At 42.0% G+C, this 23424-nt stretch overlaps 1 protein-coding gene across 5 annotated transcripts; it reads right to left on the reverse strand.

The window, feature by feature from the left end:
- Nucleotides 1–1723: 1723 nt before the first annotated feature.
- On the reverse strand, nt 1724–23369 carry gtf3c4 (general transcription factor IIIC, polypeptide 4). Of its 5 annotated transcripts, none has more exons than XM_072240086.1 (5): nt 23253–23369; nt 18440–20254; nt 6085–6215; nt 5614–5702; nt 1724–2879 (listed from the first exon to the last, which is right to left on the reverse strand). In XM_072240086.1, the coding sequence occupies exons 1-5, from the start codon at nt 23352–23354 to the stop codon at nt 2815–2817; spliced, it is 2202 nt and encodes a 733-aa protein (XP_072096187.1). In that variant the 5' UTR covers nt 23355–23369; the 3' UTR covers nt 1724–2814. The 5 variants fall into 5 exon arrangements, 4 of the variants coding, with proteins under 4 accessions (XP_072096187.1, XP_072096186.1, XP_072096189.1 ...); XM_072240085.1 differs by having other exon boundaries at nt 23085–23369; XM_072240088.1 differs by having other exon boundaries at nt 23195–23284.
- Between the last annotated feature and the right edge of the window lie 55 nt (nt 23370–23424).

The raw sequence follows: 23424 nt of genomic DNA on the forward strand, positions 1-23424 counted from the left end.
GGTGCAGAACATGTTCAAAAGGATGATTCTGGGAATGAAAAGGCTATCATATGAGGAAGACTTGATGACAAGGGCTTGTACTTGCTGGAATTTAGGATGAGGGGCAAGGTCCTTATTGAAATCTTTCAAATGTTGAAAGGCCCAGACAGAGTAGATGTGTAAAGGATGTGTCCCAATGTGGGGGAGTCCAGGACAAGAGAGCACAGCTTTTGGATAGAGGTGCGTCCATTTAAAAAAGAGGTGCAAAGAAATTTCTTTAGCCAGAGGGTGGTGAACTTGTGAAATTTGATACCACAGGCAACTGTGGAGGCCGGGTTGTTGGGTGTATTTAAGGCAGAGATTGATAGGTTCTTGATTGGAGATGGCATCAAAGGTTACGGGGAGAAGGCTGGGGAGTGGGGAGAAAAAAAGGATCAGCCATGATTGAATGGCAGAGCAGACTTGATGGGCCAAATGGTCTAATTCTGCTCCATGTCTTCTAGTCTATTTAGATTGCACTACCAGATCCAGCTCAAGCCGCATCAAGTTCATTGATGATACAATTGTTATATATTGGCAATAATGATGAGTCGGTGTACAGAGATGTGGTAGAGAGGGGGTAAAGAGGCTTGTTAAATGCTGTGAATACAACTGGAGTCTCAACATGGACAAGACTAAAGAGATAACTGTGGACTTCAGGAAGGTGCAGGTCAATCACTCTCTATTGCACATCAATGGCACTGCCATGGAGAGAGTGAAGAGCACAAAGTTCCTTGGTTTGCACTAGAAAGACAATCTAACCTGGACCCAAACATCACCTCTCAAGTCAAAAAAGTACAGCAGCATCTACACCTTCTGAGGAGATTGAGACGTGCAAGGCTCCCCATCGCCAATCTAGCATCTTTCTACAGGAACACCATTGAGCGTGTCCTGTCCGGCAGCATCATGGTGAGGTATGGAAGCTGCAAGGTATTGGAGCACAAGACCCTGCAGAGGATAGTAAAAATTGACGAGATGATCACCAAGGTCTCCCTCATCCCTATGTATGACATACTCTGGAAGTGCTGTATACAAAGGGCCTGAAGCATTCTTGAAGATCCCTACCACCCATTCCACAATCTCCTCAACCCACTACTGTCAGGTAGGAGGTAGAGGAGCATCAGGACTTCAATTGCCAGACTGGGTAACAGCTTCTTCCCTCAGGCTGTGAGACTAATGAATACCCTGACACCACCAAGGTCTCATCTTTAAGGCAGTGAGCTGTTTACCTGTGCTGTGCCCTTAATACACATTTTGAATTATATTTTATTAACTTATTTGTAGTAATATTTTATTTTACATGCTGGGTGTGATATATGTATTGGGAGTGCACCGAATTCCGCTGGAACGTTGTTTCGTTTATGTACAATCGGATGAAAATACATTTGAATTTAAACTTGAAACGGGCCAATATTAGAGCAGAATGAGTAACAAGTGAGAAATGTCAGGTACTGTATTAATTTCCAAGGTATTAGCTTCAGAAATCCATGTACCTATTTATATGAAGAGCTAAAAGGGGGAAAATTATTGACAAAAGTAATACCCATCAATCCTTTAACCTTCCATAAAAGCCTGTGCAAGGGCCATTTTTCTTCAAGATACGTGGCACCGAGTTTGACATCATGAAACATAACTATATTATCACCCGGGTGCTTCAGCCATAGCTTCAAGTAAATGAATTTTATAAGTTGATACATTTTATCCAAATAGTAACAGATTTATTGAGAAAACAATTATCGTACAAAAAGTAGTTTACCAAGTCTTAACTTGTGTTCACAAATGTACACAACGCATAAGGGTCATGAAACAAAAAAAAATTAAAATATGAAAACATACATTAATTGAAGACAGGTGAAAGTGTCTAATGGATCCTTCCAAGCTTGTGATCAATTGGCTTCATGTCAGATACAGATCCTCTGAAGGCAAATAGTGTGTTGTGTTTCATTTCCCTCACCCTAAACTGCAAACTCAGGCTCACTTTACCACTGCTACTTGTCAGAGTCTAGCACATACCCCTCACCACGCCATCCCACCCCATCCCATCGTTAATTACAGTTCCAAGCCTGATAATCTTGCCACTGCTCACAAAAGCCCTCACCGCGCCGTCCCACCCCACCCTCAATTAGTTCCAAGGCCATTTCTCAAGTCAGGAGATTTGTACTGGAACTTGCAACCTTGGATTGAGCACAATTCCCAACAAGCATCACATTTTTACTCAAAACCTCAAATGGTATATAAAAAACTTCCTTATTGTATTGTTCCCGAAGACGGTTTTAGCGTCCAGTTCCTGCTGATGCAAAAGCAAGCGAGTGTTATTTTTTCAGAAGTAACAGGTTACCTCAGTCATTTCAATTCATTAAATGAAAATTTGATCCAAACAGGCAAGAACTTGACCTGTTCACTTTTACCTCACATATATTCCTCATGTACAGAATCGTGCTTGACTTTGTCTCAATCTACTGCATTTTCTCTGAACGTAGCAAAAAGTTACATTCATTTTCTCCTCCTGAAGAATAATGCACATTGATGAGAAAAGCTGTGTCCTTCGCCAGTAACCCTGAAATTCGTGAACGTGTCAGTGGAGGGATGCCAAGAATCCTCCACCTTTGCCTTTAGTGCCCCAAAGAACATAAAGCTGCACCTCCGAATGCCTGTTGATAGTAGAGAAGGGTACTAACGATATGCCAATACTCCCCTGAGAGCAGGGTAAATATTTTAAGCATCATCTTTTCAATGCTGAATTTAAGACACAATTATGTGCTCTGATCTCCCTTTGTCCACTAATGCGAAACCTCGTCAGAAGAGTGGAGAGTCACAGTACGTACAAGGATTCTGAAGCAAACGCTTAATCCAGTCAGGATCTGTAATAAGAAACATTTAAAATAGGTCAATTTAAATAACAATGCATGGCCAAATAGATATGTCTATATGTATGAAATCAAAGACTGTCAATAAAAAATAAAATGGTTTGGTAAGACTGTGATTACTGAATGCAAGCTACAGTAACAGGTCACCAACTCACTATGTCTCAACACAATTGGGAACATTAAAAAAATAGTAGGGCAATGTTCATCTTGCAAATTATACACATTGCTAGAAAGATTACATATAGTCTGTAAAATGCATGCACAAAACTGATCTGGGAAGTTCAGTTGAAGAAAATGCCTCAGTTAGCAGCCAGGGTCTCAAGAATGATTGAAAAATAAATATCATAAACCTGCATCAATGCTTTATTTACATATCATAAATTGCACCAGAACCTGCAGTTTGCTTTTTTTTAAAATGTATGGAGAGGTGTAGAACTGCATTAACGATGTAAAAATTCATGGTGGCCTTTAAATGCTTGAATTAAGTTTACCGTGAAAAGAGAAAGCCGTGGCAAAGTGCATCCTATCTGCTAACTAAATAGGAACAGGAATTCTAGCAATCACTCTTGTGGACACAAGGATTGTGTGCACTAACCCTTCAACAGACTGGAGCATACAATCTAACTTGACAGACCAACATGGAATCTGTGCTTCAGTTCTGCACGAAATACTGAAATAGAACTGATGCCGGACAACACATACAACAATATCCAGCATTTTGTGTGCGTTTGCATAGATGCTGCCTGATCTGCTGAGTTCCTCCAGCATTTTATGTGACCTCCATTCAGGACCCAAACAGTCCTGAAAAGGTGAGGCAACACTTCACCCGTGAATCTGCTGGGGTCATCTATTGTATCTGGTGCTCCCATAGTGACCTGACCTAAATTGAGGGATCACTTTGTCAAGCACCTCTGCTTCATTCGCCAAGAGCAGAATTTCCTGGTGGCCAGTCATTTTACATAAGAATATAAGAAATAGGAGCAGAAGTAGGCCATCTGGCCCATCGAGCCTGCCCTGCCATTCAATAAGATCATGGCTGATCTGTCCATAAACTCAGCACCATCTACTTGCCTTTTCTATCCATTGCCTACTTCTTTCCCAGGACATCTTATTGACCAAAATGTTCACAAGACAAATTGTATTGGTTAATTTCACAAGCTTAACTTATTAATCAACTGAACAGCAAAAATGAAATACTCAAGTGAAACTGTATATAATTAAGTGTATAATGTAATTAAAAGAACACTTTTTTAATGTAGATTTGCATTTTAAGGAGACCTGCAGAAAATTTTAATTTTAATTTTAAATTTTAATTCCTATCCCCATTCCCATTCTGACATGCCAGTCCAGGGCCTTCTCTTTTGACGCAATGAAGCCACTCTCAGGGTGGAGGAGCAACACCTCGTATCTCGTATAAGTAGCCTCCAACCTGATGGATGAACATCGACTTCTCCTGCCGGTAAAAATTTCCTTCACCTTTCCCTCTTATTCTGTTCCCCACTCTGGCCTCTGACATCTTCTCCTCATCTGCTTTATCACCTCCCCTGATGCCCTTCCTCATTCCTTTTCTCTTGAGGTCCACTCTTTTGTCCTATTAATTCCTTCCTCTCCAGCCCTTTACCTTACTCACCCACCATCTCCTAGCTCAAAACTTCGACTGTTTATTCATTTCTATAGAAGCTGCCTGACCTGGAGAACTCCTGCAGCATTTTGTGTGTACTGCTCTGGATTTCCAGCATCTGCCGGATCTCTTTTGTTACTGACCTCAGACATGCAGGTGCACTATCTGCACAATGGCTGGAAGATCAGAATTCTTCATCTTAAAAGAAACTATAAACAAATTTATTGTTAGCACTTTCGGTATTATTTGTAGCATCTGCTGGCAAATCAGCTGTCAAGTATTAACATACTGCATTTATTAATTGTAGTGTGAGAGGCACTTTGCAAAGTGATCAAACTTGATAAACCTTAGTGTGAACTGTATTGTCAGGCTGAACAATCATTATATTTGCACGTATACCCTCTTTCTCGCGACAGAAGTTGTTTTTGGAACAATGTGTCTAAAAGAACAATTGGCTTTCTTAAAGTTCAAGAAATTGGAGTGACCCAAGCATCAATTACTCACTGAACGATGTCTGCACAACAATTTGCTGTTGTAAAGGGTTCAATATTATCAACTTCAGCAATGTATGTCATATAAGCCTAAAGCTGACCATTGGACCACACGTGTAACCATGGGGACTGAAATCATGGATCTTGTGCTTTGAGTTATCCCTGTATATCCATGGTTCAATCATGCACTGCATGAGGAAGTCCTTACACCCTCAGCTATCCCAGACCTTACAATTAAATAATCTGCAAATTCTTAAACCAAGAGCGAATTCTCTTAAAGCAAATTGTCACAATCTAGTTTAAGAGTTTACACTGATGATCATTTGAATTAAGAGGGGTTGTATTTGGTTGTAAGATTTTGTAGGTTACTTAACTGTAGAGTACAATCCCATTGTTACCAGAAAACATACGCGTGCGCGCGCACACACACACACACACACACACACACACACACACATTATTGCCACCACATCATCTATTAATACATTCTGAAGATGCAATCTGTTGCAATTAAGGACTGATACTTATCAACAGAATATTTAAACTCACCTCTGATATGAAATTACAGAAAATAGATTATTAAAATGAGTTGGTTTGAATTTTACAGGTAGCTCACCTGAGGGTAGCTGTTGTCGAGCAATGCTGTCTTGCAGTAGACATCTGCGATAGGTCAGACTCTGGCAAGCATGGTATGTCAAAACACATCTGCAAGAAATAGTAAGTAGGACTATTCTTTACTAATACAACACTTACAATGCTCTGCCTTCGGCTATGTTACTATCTAGATGTACAATTTACACCAGTCACTGTCGATATTTTCAAATGAAAGAAATATCTGGTGCAATAGCCATTGCAAAATCTAAACCTAAATTATTTTCAGAAAAGAAAATGTAAAGAGAAACTTAAGGTGTTTGATTACAAAATCAAAGCTGTTATCAGCAATGTCTTTGCACAAAATTGTAGAAATGACAAATTATTTATCTGTATGAACTTTTATAATGTTAAATTCATATGCAACTTACACACAAGGTTCATCACCTATAGAATGCACATCATGCATATAATACCTGGTCGTGGCAATGATTACCTGTGCCAAATGTGTCCATTGGAGCAGAGAGCCTTGCGCCGATCGGTGAACGGTAGAACCTCTTTACAGAGGGAACAGTGCTCTGGAAATGTCTGTTTGGTCAATTTCTTCAAATTGTGAGAAATCAAAACCTACATCCAACAGGAAAACAAAGAGGGAGGGAGGTCAAGCAACCAACTTATCAAGAATGTAATCCTTTATAGTCTAACATTTAATTTTGTTTAGATCACTTCACATATCAGCAGCAATAAATTAATGTAAGCAAACAAAACTGACGTGATTTTTATGCAAAATACTGCAAATCCTGGAGATCTGAAATCAAAAACAAATACTTGAAACACTTAGGAGATCGAGAGGTATCCATGGAGGGAGAAAGGGTAAATAGATAAATGACAATTAAAATATTACGTTGCAGAGTCTCCTACATAACCAGGAAAGAGAATCAAACCTGCATGATTCCATCATGAACTCACTTCGCCCTCAGCAATCTTTCAATTCACATTATTTTTTTCCCTCCACTTGCTAAAGAGTTCGTTTAAAATAATTAAGGGAATCAGTCACTTTACGGTTAAACGGAAATACAAAGGTGATTTCAAAGCATTGTAAAGTCAGAAAATTACACACACACACTCAGTGACCACTTTATTAGGTACTCCTGTACACCTGCTCTTTAATGCAAATCTATGCAAATTAATATCTAATCAGCCAATCAAGTGGCAGTAACTCAGTACATAAAAGCATACAGACATGGTTAAGAGGTTCAGTTGTGCAAACATCAAAATGAGGAAGAAATCTGATCTGAGTGACTTTGACTGTGGAATGATTGTTGGTGCCTGATGGGGTGGTTTGAGTATCTCAGAAACTGCTCATCCCCTGGGATTTTCACACACAACAATCTCTAGAGTTTACAGAGAATGGGGCAAAAAAGAAAACTTATCCAGATTGCAGCAGTTTTGTGTGGGAAAAAGCTTTGTTAATGAGAGTGATCAGAGCAGAATGGCCAGACTGGTTCAAGCTAACAGGAATTCAACGGTAACTCAAATAACCATGTGTTACAACAGTGCTGTGCAGAAGAACATCGCTGAACACATAACACGTCGAACCTTGAAGTGGATGGATTACAGCAACAGACCATGGACATGCACTCAATACCATGTCATTGGTTAGAGGAGGTAACTAATAAAGTGACCACAGCATATATAAAATGGAACCAACACCAGCGTGTCGTGGGAAGAGAATGGGCAAAAGTGAATACTTGACTCTATACCAGTGGCAAAGTTATGCAGGGGACATTATTTCTATTTGCCACCGTAAAAATTATTAAGCAAGTAGCATGCTTTAAAATGAGATGAATCTGCACAAGTTTAGAAGGCAATAATATGATGACTAGTATGGAAAAAGGAAGCCAATCACCTCACTGCAATTCATATTCATTGGCAATAAGGGAAAAACCACATGATGCGGTTGCCAGTTTTGTGGACAAACCAACTGACAAATTATGAACAGCACAGAAGTCAAAAGAACAGAAGCACTTGAGCAGGCAAGTTTAAACAGAAAGAAATGCATAGATCTACAAGCTTTAAGTCGAGATACAGGAATCTTTTTTTATTGAATTGAATGCTACCTAGAAACAAAGGTAATATGGAAGCCTAAGGGACCAAGTAATTGTTTGTGATTTTGAAAGTGAAATGCAATGTTACCTCTTGGTGTTTTTGCTATGTAATTAAACCGCTAGTTAGCATCAGAGTACATCTCAGGGTTTTCCAGTACACCTAAAGCATTACAGATGCTATGGGGTATTCAGTTTAGATCAGAAGGGATTCCTGTTGCACATCAACAGGTTATGATGTTCTATAATTAAAGTATTTGCACGGAACCATCAATGCCCAAGAATGGAAAAGCTCACAAAAAGTGGTGGACACAGCTCAGTCCATCACAAGGCAAAACCGTCCCCACCACTGAGCACATCTTCAAGGAGCACCACCATAAGAAAGCAGCACCATTATCAAGGACATCCACCATCTGGGCCACGCTCTCTTCTCACTGCTGCCGTCAGGGAGGTGGTACAGGAGCCTTAGGTCCCACAGCAACAGGTTCAGGAACAGTTATTACTCCTCAAATTCAACCTCCTGAACTTCACACACCTCAACTCTGAAATGATTCCACATCCTATGGACTCACTTTCAAGGACTCTATAACTCACATTGTCAGTATTATCTCTCTCTCCATTTATTTTGCAGTTTGTCAGTCTTTGTGTGTAGGTTTTCATTGATACTACTGTATTTCCCTGTTCTACTGTGAATGCCAGCAAGAAAATGAATCTCGGAGTGGTACGTGGTGACAATTACACACTTTGGTAATAAATTTACTTTGAACTTGCATTCATGATGCTCCTCACAGTGAAACAATGCCTCAAGATCTCAGCTCAGACATATACAGCAAAACGGGTCATTTCTGCCCAGTACACCACGAAGAGGGCTTGATCTTCAAATACCCGCTTTCTCCGCCAGCTGCAATGGCACATTAAAGGTAGTGGCGAGTTCCATCATCTGCTTCTCTCTTCGCCAAGAAACGGCTCTTGAGGTATGGGATCCACATTTCCCTTGATCTCCTGTGAACATTTATCTGAGTGCAGGTGTAGGCAGAGGATCTCAGTCTTGTCAAGTGGCATGGCCATCATCTCATGTACTCATTGAATGAGTCAACGAAGTCCCAGAGTTCAGCCTCTGAACACACGTCGATGCACGCGTCAGAGTACAAACTGCAACTCAAGAATTGAGGTTTAGGGTGATTTTGACATCAAGGTATTGTTCAAGTTCAAGTCCTTCAACCCTAAATGGACACAGCCGGACAAAACAGCGTGCCTCTGGGGCCAAGATGCAAAATATACACAGCACACTCAAGATAACATGCAAACATGTCCCACAAATTGATGGTAAAATTCCCAGCAGAATTTAAGAGGATTTTGTAGAGACAATACCACTGCGATTTGAAAAAATGCCAGCAGCATTTATGGTTTCTACAAAATAGTCTTAAATTTACTAGTTAGCCTAGGAAAGGCGGTTTTCCTCTAAGCAGAACCATCACCAATGTCCTTTCCTTAGCTAACACCCCAGTATTTACACCCTTGTTAATCTCAGTTATGTTGGATAGCCAACATCATTCAAACGTCTGACATCAGGCTCCCAAGACAGACATAGCATACCAAGACCTACCATGGGAAGAGACTACAAAGCAGACAGAGAAAAATATTCAAGGCTGTGCTCAAGTTTCCCTGAAGAGTAATATCCCCGTCAACTTCTAGCAGCCTTTGGACCATGGATGCTTAAAGTGGAAAAGCAGCATTGGGAATCTCAGGATCATACATCAGAATCAGGATTATTGTCACTGACAAATGTGAAATTTGCTGTTTCGTGACAGCAGTACAGCGCAGAACATTAAAAAATACTATGTCACAAAGATAAATAGTGCAAAAAATAATAGGGCCGTGTTTATGTGCAATTCAGAAATCTGACGGCAGAGGGAAAGAAGCTCTCCTTAAGTTCAAGTTCACTGTCATTTAACCATACACACTATATAGTTGAATGAAACATTGTTCCTCTGGAGCTAGGGTGCAAAAACACCATACGTATCATGCTATCAAGTCAAGTTCATTGTCATTTATGTAATGTCGTCAAATGAGACAATGTTTCTCTGGGGCAAGAATTAACTCTTAAAATGAATTACACATAGATAAACAAAGTAAAGTGCATAAATTAAATAACGTAGGATACAGTACAAATTATTCAGTGACATTTCGAATGCGATGTGGCAGGGAGTTCTGAAGCTTAATGGCCTGAAGGAAGAAGCTGTTTCCCATCCTGACTGTTCTTGTCTTTATACATCAGAGTCTCCCGCCTAATGGTAGAATGACAAAGAGGATGCTTTTAAGGATGGGTGGGATCCTTGCTAATACTAAAGGCTCTATGTATACAGCACTTCTGATATCTGTCCTTGATCGATGGTAGCGAGACCCCTATGATCCTCTTGGCCACTCTCACAGTCCTTGAAAGGGACTTCCAGTCTGATGCTCTGCTGCTCCCAAACCAGATAAGAGCGGAAGATAGCCACATTTAGCACATACAGTTACCACACAGCACAAACTAATATTAGCACAAGTCCCTGAGTAACATGGCCCCGAAGATCGATGGTGCATCAGATGTTGTCCTAGAGCCATTTTTCTATAAGAATAAGCTTGCAGCAACTTCTCACCTCGTGCTGGGTCAGCTGCAGACAAAGGCAATTTGTTTTCCAGGGGAGCGACACCGGGGAGCAGTACGGACGGGAGAGTCTGGCTGCATGGATTAACCTTTTAAGCTAGCATAGGTTCCAGTACACTTGCTGCACTTCCCACACCATTTCCGGCGCCGTCTCCCCTGTGTGGCTGTAACAGGTGAAGAGAGCCTAATCCGTGCAATAACCCAAGGCTATGCAGCTCCTCTGCTGTCAGTCTCAATACTGAACCAAATTTACAGTATTTTTTATTATTAATGTCCCACAGGATCTTGCGATCATAAGAAAAACGTACAAGACAAACACCTGCACCATTTATCGGACTAGAGCGGCTGCTGTGACTAAGCAGGCCATATTACCGCAGGTTTTTTCGGTAAGATGGCAATGCGCTCAGTCAGTAGCATTGAGTGTGGCTCTTCAGCTCCTGTACCTGCTGTCAGGTGGTAGAAACACTGAGTAGGTATGTCCCAGAGGACGAGGGTCTTTAATGATGGACGCTGCCCTCTTGAAGCACCTCTTGAAGATATCCTTCAAGGCGAGGAGGGTTGTACAAATGATGGAACTGGCTGTGTCTACAACCCTCTGCAGCCTCTTACGATTCTATGGCATTGGAGGCTCCATAATGGCTGTAACGCAAAGAAGACAGAATGCTCTCCGTTGGACGTCTATCTGCAAGAGTCTTTACTGACATATCAAATCACCTCAAGTGAAGTAAACCACTGGACTGGCTTCTTTGTGATAACAGTGTGATGGACACAGGACAGATTGTCTGATGTGTTGATGCCCAGGAACTTAAAACTGCTCTCTTTCTGCCGCGGTTTGATGTTTAATGTCCTCAGTGCTGAACGCGCTATATTATTTGGGCGATTTGATCAAGGTGCTTCAGCACAGAACTACATCTACAACTGTGGCCTGCAGACACTGACGTAGCATCATGACCGTAGCTGTGGCCATCGGCTCCTGCACCAGCTTCACTTGCTTCAGCAGCTCTCGGCTATTGACTCACGTTTGGGGATTCTGCAGTTTGATGTTTCATGTTCTGTGGGTTATTTGTTCACTTTCTGTTGTTTGCACAACTTGTTCTTTTTCCACACGTTTGATGGTTTTGTTGTGTGTGGTTTTTCTTTAAATGGCTCTATGGTGTTTCTTGGTTTGTGGCTGCCCGCAAGATGAATCTCAAGGCTATATACTTAGATAATAAATGGACTTTGAACTTTGCTCACTCTTTCCATCATTGGTCCCTCATGTATGCGCTCTCCTGACTTTCCCATTCTGAATTCCGTAGTCAATCCTTTGGTCTTGTGATGCTGAATGCGAGGTTGTAGAGACACTATTCAACCAGCCAATCTACCGCTCACCTCTATGACTCCTTGTTGGCACCCGAGATTCTGCCAACAGCAGTGGTGTCATTCCCAAACTTACAGATGGCACTTCAGTTGTGCCTAGCCACACAGGCATCAGTGTAAACAGAGCAGCTGGCTAAGCACGCAACCCTGAGGCACCCCTGTAATGATGGCCAGCGAGGAGGGGATGTTATTACCAATCCATTTTGTCTGTGGTCTGTGGTTGAGGATCCAGCTGCAGTGGGAGATACAGAAGCCCAGGTTTGAACCTTGTCGATTAGTAGTGGGTGGAAGATCATGTTGAACACAGAGAGCTGCTATCGATAAAGGTCAACCTCGTTCCAGTTTGAGATGGCACCGGTTAATCTCAGCGACTCACATAAAAGTTGCTGGTGAACGCAGCAGGCCAGGCAGCATCTCTAGGAAGAGGTGCAGTCGACGTTTCAGGCCGAGACCCTTTGTCAGGACTAACTGAAGGAAGAGTGAGTAAGGGATTTGAAAGTTGGAGGGGGAGGGAGAGATCCAAAATGATAGGAGAAGACAGGAGGGGAAGGGATGGAGCCAAGAGCTGGACTTCTGGCTGGTGGCAAACGAAACAAGGAAACCAACTAAATAGTTTGTTCATCACTCATTTTCTGGTAAACGATCATTGCAAATGATAGCCTGTAACTTCCCTTTGGCCTTGGAGGCAATTCGACGTGGCAGAACCAAAGCGAGATGAGGCAGCGGACCTGTCACCAAGAGTGAGGAAATCCAAGGTTCGATCAACTTAAGCGCCTGGCCGAACCTGAAATGTTGGGTACAGGCTGCATCGAGGCAGAATGGTCCAGGCACTAGAGCACGTCACAGCAACTGAACCCGATACTTGGATGACAACTTAGGCACCGGGCCAGATTGAAAAGGTCAGGGTGTCAGGGTCCGAGGTGAGGGACGAGTTAGTTCAGTTTGCTGCTTCACTCTGTGCAGAACTGAGGGTCTGTGGACAGATTCTCTTTGTGGATTTTAGTCCAGCACACTATTTACTTGCTTTTACTGCTTGCACGATTTGTTTTTTTTCCTCTCTGCACTTTGGGTGTTTGATGGTCCTTTTTAAATGAGTTTTTTTTGGGTGTTCTTTGTATCATTGCTGCCTGTTAGGAGACAAATCTCAAGGTTGTATAATGTTTACGTACTTCGATAATAAGTGTATTTTGAACTTTGTCATATGTTTTGCTCTTGTTGAGGTGCTCCATAGCCAAGTAGAGAGCCAGTGAGATTGTAGACTTGTTAGGCAGTAGGCAATTTGACACAGAGGGCTCGATAAACAGCACATCACTGATCCCATCGGTCACCCCCAGTCCCATCTTCAGAAGGGTCTACAGATCCAACATTGGCCACCTCAAATCCACAAACTAAAGCAGCAGCAATCACAAAGGACAGCCCAAAAGAAACAACCAGTGTCGGTGGGCAAAAAGGAGCAGAATTCAAACCTGCATAATGGATTACAAGGAAGCGGGGAGAGAGAATAGAGTTAAACATCCATACTCACTTTGCATACTGAAGGCAAAATATATATCAATACAGAGAGTACTTCAACTCAAGTGACAAGGAAATCTATAAATTTACACTTTGGCCAATGTATTAAAGCTTGTGTTACTTACAATCACAGCCTTGAATAAACAGCATTTTCTACCTGACTAATACAATCTATTTAATGGCACTGATGAAATCAAAATATACATTATAGACTTAGATCTATATAATTAATGATGTCTAACCTATTATACAGAGACAGTGAAGCTACTTTATTGAGTTAATAAAACCTATTGGTATTAGGTAAACTTTATAATTGTGTGAAATGTCATAAGCTTCACATGTAGGGCAAAATATCAACAATGGAGAACTTGTTGGTCCCTCAAAGGGCCTGTAATTAGTTAAGAGGTGGTGGACAGCAAAGGGTGAAACAAAGGGAATTTCTGCAGTAGGGTGAAATAAAATAGCAGAATTTGGAACAGAGGGTAAAGACAAAACATATTCCATACTAAATCAGAAGATTGGTGATCAAATTAGAGTGTCCTGGTCAGATTGATTGTTCCTGGAATACTGTGTAGTATCCTGGCTCTTTGGTGAACTTTAAGGCTGCCTTAGCACAAGAGGTTGAGTAAAGATGGAATGGATTTGATGACTTCACCCCATGGAAGAGAGACGCTTTTTTTTTGGCTCAGCTAGAAATTTTTAAAAGAATGATTTAATTTTCCGGTGCAAGGTAAGAGCCCCATTTTCAAAAACTGGCAGACTGCTGTGCATATATGACGTACGTTGGAAGCCAAGGAAATGAGAGCACATGCTTCAATTTTGAATGTCCATTCTTTGCTGGAGTGCTCAGAACAGAGTGACTTCTCCATTCACAATTCAACTCTCTACCAACATGACATCACTGGCAAATGTTCACCATCCTTGGAAGGATCAAAAGCACATTCCGCAACGGGCACCTGTAATTCCTGACAAATAAGGCATTAGTCAGAATGCACTTGGAGTATTGCGAGTAGTCTGGGGTCCCTTATTTAAGAAAGGATGTGCTGGCATTGGAGAGGGTTCAGTGGTTCACAAGAATGATCCCAGGAATGAAAGGGTTAAGGTATGAGGAGCATTTTACCCTGCTGGAGTTTAGAAGAATGGTGGAGGGGGGTGGGGGGAGAAAGTGAGAATCTCCCTGAAACCTATTGAATATTGTAAGGCCCAGATTGAGTGAAAATGGAGAGGATGTCTCCAATAGTGAGGGAGTCCAGGGCCAGAGGGCACAGCCTCAGAATAGATGGATGTCCCTTTAGAACAGAGATGAAGAGGAATTTCTTTAGCCAGAGGGTGGTGAATCTGTGGCATTCACTGGTATATTTAAGTATATTTAATGTGGAGGTTGATAACAGCATCAAAGGTCATGGGTCAAGAAAAGAAGGATAATAAATCAGCCATGATAACATTGGAGAGCAGGCTCGAGGGGCCAAATGGCCTAATTCTGACCCTATGTCTTATTGTTTTATTAAATCATTTCATGGATTTGAAAAAGCCTCAGTTTGTCATTTCAATTAAATCAACAGTGTTCAAAGTTTAAGGGTGAAAATGAGAATTCAAATCACTCTAAGGATCACTTGTGCAAACTTCTTGACAGATCCTCCCCAGTGTGATTCTGATGGCATTCTGACATTGGACTCTATGGATTTCAGCAAAGGAGCGCCACCTACCTGCAGTTTTCCAGCAGATGGACTGGGAAATCAGGGTGCTGAATGTGCAACAGGTTAACCTGGCAAAGGTTCAACGGCTCCATTCATTTTAATGGAGAAGAACGGCTGCGAGGAAGATAGGCAAGTTTCAGGTAATTTATTTCTTCTGAACTAACATATGTATATAATAATTAATCTAAATGTAATCATTTACTTTTGCGATTTCTACGCAAGTGTGGCTGGGGGACCAGTGAGCCTGGGCAACTTGCCACTCCAGGGGCAGATGTGGCTCATGCGCTCCACTCAATTAAATAAAGCGCTTTCTTCAACACCAATTTAAACACCAAATACCCAGTGCCTCTAGCCTCTCACATCTTCTTTCATCTGCATGGTTGTGATAGCTCGTCCTCAACCACCATCTATCTTTAACCCTCTGCTGAAGTTTTAGTTACTTGCAAGGAGATGAACTTATTCACATTAAGGATAAAAGGCCAGATTACACCCTTGCTAATATTGCTAGACTTTCAGAGGCATCTCTAACATACATTTGAAAGTAAAACAAATTATGGAAGTGATAAACACAAGAGATTCTGCAGATGCTGGAAATCCAAAGTTATACACTCTACATGCTGGGGAAATTCAGCAGCTCAGGCAGCGTCTATGGAGAAGAATAGTCAAAAATGAAAGGTCTCAGTCCGAAACTTCGATTATTTAGTCCTCATAGATGCTGCCTGACCTGCCGGGCGTATGGAAGTGATAAAATTGTTCACGAATCAAGACTTCAAGAGATACGTGTCAGGCAAAATTTTGAATTATTGCAATTTACCAATAATATTTTCAGTACCTCCTACACCAGAAAAATAAATCCTGGAAAAGATTCACAAGACTAAATGAACAAAAGACTTTAAAGTCTTGCTGCTTGTGTGGGATCCTTGAAGGTAATTGAAGGAATTTTTAATAGACTAATCTGATGGTCATTGCAATGAGATACAGCTAGGAAAACAGCAGTATGAACAAAACAGGCTTTCTTCAACACAGACATTTGGGATGTCAGCAATGCTGATGAGGGTACATTTAATGTTCTACTGCCAATTTGAAGGAGAAAGACTATATAATGTCACTCAATATCCTTTACGAATCTACAGTTGCTTTATAACTCGATAAGGATTTTGAACTGGCGTCTCTGCTGCAATATATGAAGTGTGCCAGAAAGGTGCATCTCCTTCTCAGGAAGCCCCTCAGGATTGAGCATGACGTAGCAATGTGTGCACAGCACGTTCATGACCCAATTTTCCCTGGGACTGTCCATTTCTCCAATATGGCTTTGATGGGCACTTGAAGCTGTGTCACCTACAGGTCTGCAGACTAGGTGTTGGAAGGCAGGATTAGGCTGGCAACTCTGACTGGTATGGGCACCGTAGGTTGGATAGCTTCCTCCTGCACTGTAAATTTCCTGATTCTATAACCCTAATGGGATCTTTCAGTTCTACCTAAGAAAACCCACGTGTTTATCTCCTCTAAAAGCTAGCATTTCAGACAATGCAGCACTCACAAATAGAATATAGAAGATTACAGCACAATACTGAGCCTTCAGTCCACGATGTTGTTCTGACCTTTTAACCTACTCCAAGATCAATCTAACAAATACACTGGAGTTGGTCTTAATTATTCTGTTCAGATATCTGGAAATGAGACTTGAACCCATGCACCCAGGCAGTGAGTCCTCCTTTACAGGCATTATATTATTATTAGTAGCATTTATTTTTTTCTCAACTCAAGCTGGTAAAACTTGAGAAATGGACATAGCCACGCACACTCATTTGTCAATTGTTAGGAACTTTCAGACTATTCTACTGGTGATTAGTGTTGTGGCTTTCTGAAGATTTACATAGATATTACTGTGTCACCCGAATTGTTTAGTGCTGTTACGTAGTGCCTTTGAGATGATACCAGTTGTAGATATTATTATCGGGACAATGTATATCCCGTTTATGTTCTGTGGTTTTTCAATTTCCTCTTTTAATTCCTTATATTTCTGGTGTTTTTGACATGGCTATATCTATTAAATAGCCTCATAGGAAGTCATTCCTGCCTGTGGCCATCAAACTTTACAACTCCTCCCTTGGAGGGTCAGACACCCTGAGCCAATAGGCTGGTCCTGGACTTATTTCCTGGCATAATTTACATATTACTATTTAACTATTTATGGTTTTATTACTATTTATGGAGCAACTGTAACGAAAACCAATTTCTCCCCGGGATCAATAAAGTATGACTATGACTATAAGTTGTTCTTGCTTGTTTATCCTGTATTATTATATCCAGACAGTTATTATTTACAAATATTGTTATAATGAGGAAGGCAAATGCAATATTAACATTTATTTCAAGAGGTCTTGAATACATGAGCAGGGATACTAAAGCTTAAAAGGCACTAGTGAGGCCACACCTTGAGTACTGTGAATGGTTTTGGGATCCTCATGTAAGAAAAGATGTGCTGGCATTGGAGAGAGTCCAGAGGCAGCTCACAAGGATGATTCTGGAAATTAAAGGGTTACCATATGAGGAACGTTTGATGGCTCTGGGCCTGTACTCACTGAAATTTAGAAGGATGGTGGGGGGGGGGGGTCTCACTGAAACCTTTCGAATGTTGAAAGGCCTAGACCGAGTAGATGTGGAAAGGATGTTTCCCATGGTGGGGAAGACCAGGACAAGAGGGCACAGCCTCAGGATAGATGGGCATCCATTTAAAACAGAGATGCGGAGAAATTTCTTTAGCCAGAGGGTGGTGAATATGTGGAATTTTTTTTAGCACAGGCAGCTGTGGGTGTATTTAAGGCAGAGATTGTTAGGTTCTTGATTGGACATGGCATCAAAGGCTACGGGGGAGAAGCCTGGGGAATAGGGCTGAGGAGGGGGGAAAAAAGGATCAGTTATGATTGAATGGCAGAGCAGACTGAATGGGCCAAATGGCCTAATTCTGCTCCAATGTCTTATGATCTTATAATAGAGTTCAACCTCAAAACTGGTCCTGGTGAGATTCAAATTTACAACCTCTGGCTAATTTAGTGCTGTGATTAATCTCACTCTCAGAGCATCCCCAGTCTACGTAGGCATATTTGAACAGCAGCCAGCATGGGGACACTCGCTTCTGGTCAAAATTACTTGTTTTATTGCAGTTTCTTAAACTTTAAAATATCATGGTGTACAATTCCGTAAACACAAGACAATGGCGGAGATTTAAAACATGAAAGTTGCACTTTGATGCTTAACAAGTACAAATAACATGGCAGGTATATGCAGATGTCCTTTGAATAGCATCCAGCAGCCTTGGAGTCAACCCATTAGGAATAAAAGTTAGCTTTTATTTTTCCCACTAAGTTAGGTAACTTGAGAACTACAGGCCACAGAGTACCAATGAACTGAGTGGCCATCATATCTTTAACTTCATGTAACATTTAACGTACACAGAAATTGGGAATTGGAATGAGGGGAGAATTAAAGGAAAAAAAAAATCAAAGTTATTCAAGTGAGCCCTACCTTAGCTGTCCTATCATCATAGCTAGGATCAGAGGTCAAAAAGTCACAAATACCCCTAGTTGGGATACTGGTATTCTCAGTAATCCAGGTGTGGAGGTATACTTCACCTAGGACTCTTTTCATGTGTTCACGAGTTAAGTGAAGCTCCACCTCTTCAATCTTACTCTGAATCTCATTCAATTTTCTCGAAATCTTCTCGTGAATCTCCTCTTCAGATTTGCCTACTTTTGGGTCCACTGGCAAATCTTCTACTCGATTTCCAACTACGTTACTTGACTGAGCTTCTTTTGTACTCGTCTCTGCCCCGTCAGGCTGCTGACTACTCTCATTCAACGATGCAGCATTATCACAATGCCGAATCTTTGACTCCTGGTGACTTGGTCTCCACAGTGTTTCGGCTGGAGTTTTCTGTAAAGTCTGAAACAAAATCTTTAAGAGGAAAAGTTTTAGCCGCCAGAGGTAGCTAGATGGATTTGTCTGGAGTTTATGGTCTAAAGCTTCATCGAGTTCTGGAGGAATGCGCTTCTCCATCAATATTCGCCAGCGTACAAGGTCAAGCAAGTCCACTTGTTTGAATAAATTGTGGATGGAAGACTCCAAGATCCTGGACGCTGCTTCCTCTGGAGTTTTTAACGTAATGAACTGCACCTGGTATGTTCGGCTGGCTGGATGGAGGCCATTATTTATACCTTCTGCCGTCACGAGTGCTAAGTAAGCGTCATTGGGGCTCAGGCAGATGCCATGGAGCCTCACTGAGCCAATCGACTCAGGCAATTTGATTAAAACATGATCAAACTTCACTGCTACATCTGTAAAGACGGGTGTCAACTTTCGGATGGTTCCATCGACAGAGCAGGTGTAGAAACTCCCAGTTTGTTTATTGGCGGTCAGTGATACAATGGGAAGCGTATGGAGGCCAGTTACATGAGAATTGTGGACGTTCAATCCTGCTTTGGATATCAGCAGCAGACACCAGAAGACATACGTTCCTCTAGCTGCTACAACCAAACTGCAGCTACACTTCTGATAAGGGTGGGAGAGAGATATACATTTAATATTGTGCACAGGTAACTGATCCATCTCTTGCCAAAGAACCACGGGCTGCCTGAGAGTGAAGTAGCCTTTCACTGCTTTCAAGTTGACTGGCAGAATCTTAACTGGTCCTTTGGAGCTGCCAACAATCAAGCCACTCATTTTGCGACTCCCATGCTCATATTCCCACCATGACAGAACACTTGGGTCACTAATGCCTGATTCAATAGTACTGCATCCAATGATAGAATCTTTGCCGTGAAATGGGATCAAAAACTGCCAGATAACAACATCCCCATTTTCAAGTAGAACAGCCAGCAAAACAGTGCCCACATCTTCACACTCATTGTTGGCTTTTACACGCTGGGTATTGCAAATACTGGACCATTCCATTCTGACAGGAGTTTGCATGTAATGTCTCCTTTGGAATTCCGAGAAATTCTTCAATTGCCCGTCCAAGTCGCCATCCAAATGCCCGTACTTGTTCTCGTACAGCATCTCTCCGTACACTTCAGTAATATCTAAAGCTGGTGTCCACTGTAGCCTATTCACGTTCACCTGGATGGATAGTCTATTATCCAGCGTCAAAGATGCCAATAAGCACCTTCCATTAGGGTCACAACCCAGGGGAGACCAACTGGTAAACTTAAACCCTCGTAACGGTGACAAAGCACCTCCCTCCGGATTAAAGATCCTGTCCATCATTATTGAGTGGCTTAGTGTTGGATCTCTTTTATTCAAGAACTTCTCCTTGCATTCACTTACTTCTGCTTGAGAGCCGACCTGAAAACACCGAAAATATAAAAATTAGCATCTGTGGTTGAAAATAATTGGGCATTTAACTGCTTTTAATTCTTTTGAACATGAGATTTATTTCAAATGCTAAGTGGGAAAGTCCTAAAAGGAACCCAAGTGCTAAATTAGGACTTCCCCCTACACCACTAACATCTAGAAAATGAAGTTAAAGAAAAAAAACTGGAGGTATTGGAAATCCTGAAACTGAAAATGCTGGAAAATCTCAGTAGATTAGTTACGGAAGAATGAGTATTCTTCTTTCCACAGATTTGGCCCTACTTGCTAAGCTTTCTTCCAACTTGCTATTTTTGAATGTAGAGAAAATGTCTGGGAAATTTTCAGGCAAGGAGTGTGTATTTCACCAGTAAAGTGGTAAAGCTCATTCGGTAGCACACTACAAAGGAAATGAACTGATGACTCAAGAACGCTGAAAAAAGTTTGAACATTTGGGTACTTAGGAGGCCTTAGGAAGGAAGTACCAAGCAATTGTGAAGAGAAGATCTGAAGAAAATGGATGCAGGGATGTACCGTGGATTCTAGTTAATTGGGCCATTAGTTAATTGAGAAAATAGCCAGGTTTCCTGTTGTTTATGTGGGACATAATGCCACTTAATTGGGACAGGAGACTGGTGCCGAACAGCTTCAACCCAGCGTCAGATGTGTACACCTGAGTGGCCGTTAGACACTACACCGTGCTTAGAGTGAACAGTATTTACATAGTTTCGGTTGCGTGTGAAGAGCAGAGATTTTTGTTACTGATAGTTGGCAAGAAATAAGCAGCAAGACAATTTCTGAACGGCTTTGCCCACTGCAGCTTCAATCGTTCAAGCATTCGCAGTCAGAAACGACTGGGAATGAAAATTCCCTACTTCAACAAGTTAGGAACCATGAAGAATTTGAAGGTATCGACAACCATCTTGAATGCTATAATGAAAATGAAGACTTGGAGGATACAATCGTCAAAAGCATTGTATGAACGCAGTCTATCGTCTGCATTCGGTGTCTGTGCTGATTTTCTTAATTTACTCTCAATCAAAAGAACACAGCAGAGTACACTGAATGAATTCTTTTATCAACAATTATGCAGGACTATAGTAGCATTGATAGTGTTGTAATTTGTTAGGTATTTCATTTAAATACATAATTTGTTACTTAGACAGTAGTTTGTCTTTTTTATACTTCAACTATTTTCATGAAACTGGCTAATTAGGGAAGCCACTCAATTGGGCCAAAATATACCGGTCCAGATGTGTCCCAATTAACCAGAATCCACTGTAATATAATCTAGTTTCAATTGATGACAGAAAAGTCCCTGATTTACAGTTCAAGGGTTTCCCCATGAAATTAGTTTTGACAACTTTAATCCCATTGCCTGTATATATACACTTTCAACACAAAACTATCAATTAAAACCAAATTAGATGCAATTGCCCTATCAAGGCACTTAGAGGTTTAAAAACTGTGTAAAGTGGCAAGTAACATATTTAACGATGCTTGATTCAGGCAGTGTAATGGGGTTCTTCTGACATTTAATTCACATTATATTCAGATTCCAAACTCAAATGCTGTATCTCAATAAATAAGATTTGAAAAAAAAAAGCTGACAGTTCAGTGCAATAATGAGAGAACTTTATGTTCGCTGAAATGCTTGCTTTGGAATTTGACAGTAAGCCAAACCTGCATCTGACTTCTCAGGTGAATGTATGTGATTCTCAGACAGGAACCTAAAGAACATCAGGGGAGCTCTCCAAGGTGCCTGCCCTTGGAGAGGAACCAAATTTGCTGCTCATAATCACTCTGCAATGTAGGGGAATGTCGTTATGTGCACACACGCCACTGCACTTCCTACCTCAAAGCAAGTCGGGATGCAAATTTCTCTCCAAAGTGTTACTTTATTTTAAAGTCTAAAGCATCACAACGAACTGGAGGAGCTCAGAGGTTTGGGCAAATTTTTGAGAGGAAAGGAACTGTCGACATTTTGGGTCAAACCCCACACACTCAAGAGATTCTGCAGATCTTGAGCAACACACAAAATGCTGGAGGAACTCTGCAGGTCAGACGGCATCTATGGAGGGGAATGAATAGTCAGCGTTTCAGGCCCAGACCCTCCATCAAGGCTGGAAAGGAAGGGGTCAGAAGCCAAAATAAGATGGTGAAAGGAGTACGCTGGCAGATAACAGGTACGCTGGAGGGGAAAGGCAGGCGGGTGAGGGATGAAGTAAGAAGCTAGGAGGTGATGGTTGTTAAAGGTAAAGGGCCAAAGAAGAAGGGATCTGATTGAATAGTGGACCATGGGAGAAAGGAAAGAAGGAGGGTAGGGAAAAGAGAAGAGGGTGGCCAGAATAAGAAATGTTGAGAGAGAAGGGCAGAGGGGAGAGAAATTGCCACAAGTTAAATAAATCGCTGCTCTTGCCATCAGGTTGGAGGCTATCCAGATGGAACGTGTTGCTCCTCACACCTGCGCTTGGCCCCATCATAGCAGAAGAGGAGGCCATGGATTGGCATGACGGAACGAGAACGGGAAGTCGAATTTAAATAATTGGCCACCGGGAGATCTTCTCTTTTGTTGGGGACAGAGTGAGGGTGACATGTCAAAATGGGAATGGGAAATCGAAATCGAATTGAAGTCCAATTCCCATTCCCTCCCACTCCCTCCCTCCGCACCACCACCACCACCACCACGCTGCTCGACAGCGAGATCCCCCAGCAGATTGTGCGTTACTCTAGCGTCTGCGGTCTCTTGTGCCTCATCGTAAATGTTTCCTTCAGGGTGCGCTAGGTCTGCAGGGATGCAGAGAGGGGCGAGGCGAGGAGATACCTTCAGGAAGCAGCTGTGACTGGGGGCAGGCACCGAGGTGCGGTGGATCACCATGTCCAGCCCGTTGTTGTGAATGTCGCATATCTGCTCCAACACGTAGATGTTTTTACCGGTGGTGATGGAGAGCCGATTGTCCTCGGACCAGCCCAGAGGCTCGGGGCCGCTCACCGGGTACTGCAGCTTGACGCTGGGCTCCCGCTTGCTCGTCTGCACGGTCGGGCTGCCAGCGCCGTTCTTCTTCTTCGCCGAGAGCACGGACGCCGCCGCCATGTTCCACAGCCCCAGCTCCGCCGACGGCGGTGACGTCAGCGCCTCGTGCCCGCCACTCCGAGAAGACCCC

Source organism: Mobula birostris, chromosome 22 (assembly GCF_030028105.1).
Source record: "Mobula birostris isolate sMobBir1 chromosome 22, sMobBir1.hap1, whole genome shotgun sequence".
NCBI lineage: Eukaryota > Metazoa > Chordata > Chondrichthyes > Myliobatiformes > Myliobatidae > Mobula > Mobula birostris.

Coding starts and splice junctions, on each gene's coding strand:
- gtf3c4 (XM_072240085.1), bottom strand. CDS start 23,354: ATGGCGGCGGCGTCCGTGCTCTCGGCGAAGAAGAAGAACGGCGCTGGC. Junction 6,216..18,439: donor ATGATGATAGGACAGCTAAG/GTAGGGCTCACT, acceptor TGTTGGATGTAG/GTTTTGATTTCTCACAATTT. Junction 2,880..5,613: donor TCGACAACAGCTACCCTCAG/GTGAGCTACCTG, acceptor TTCTTATTACAG/ATCCTGACTGGATTAAGCGT.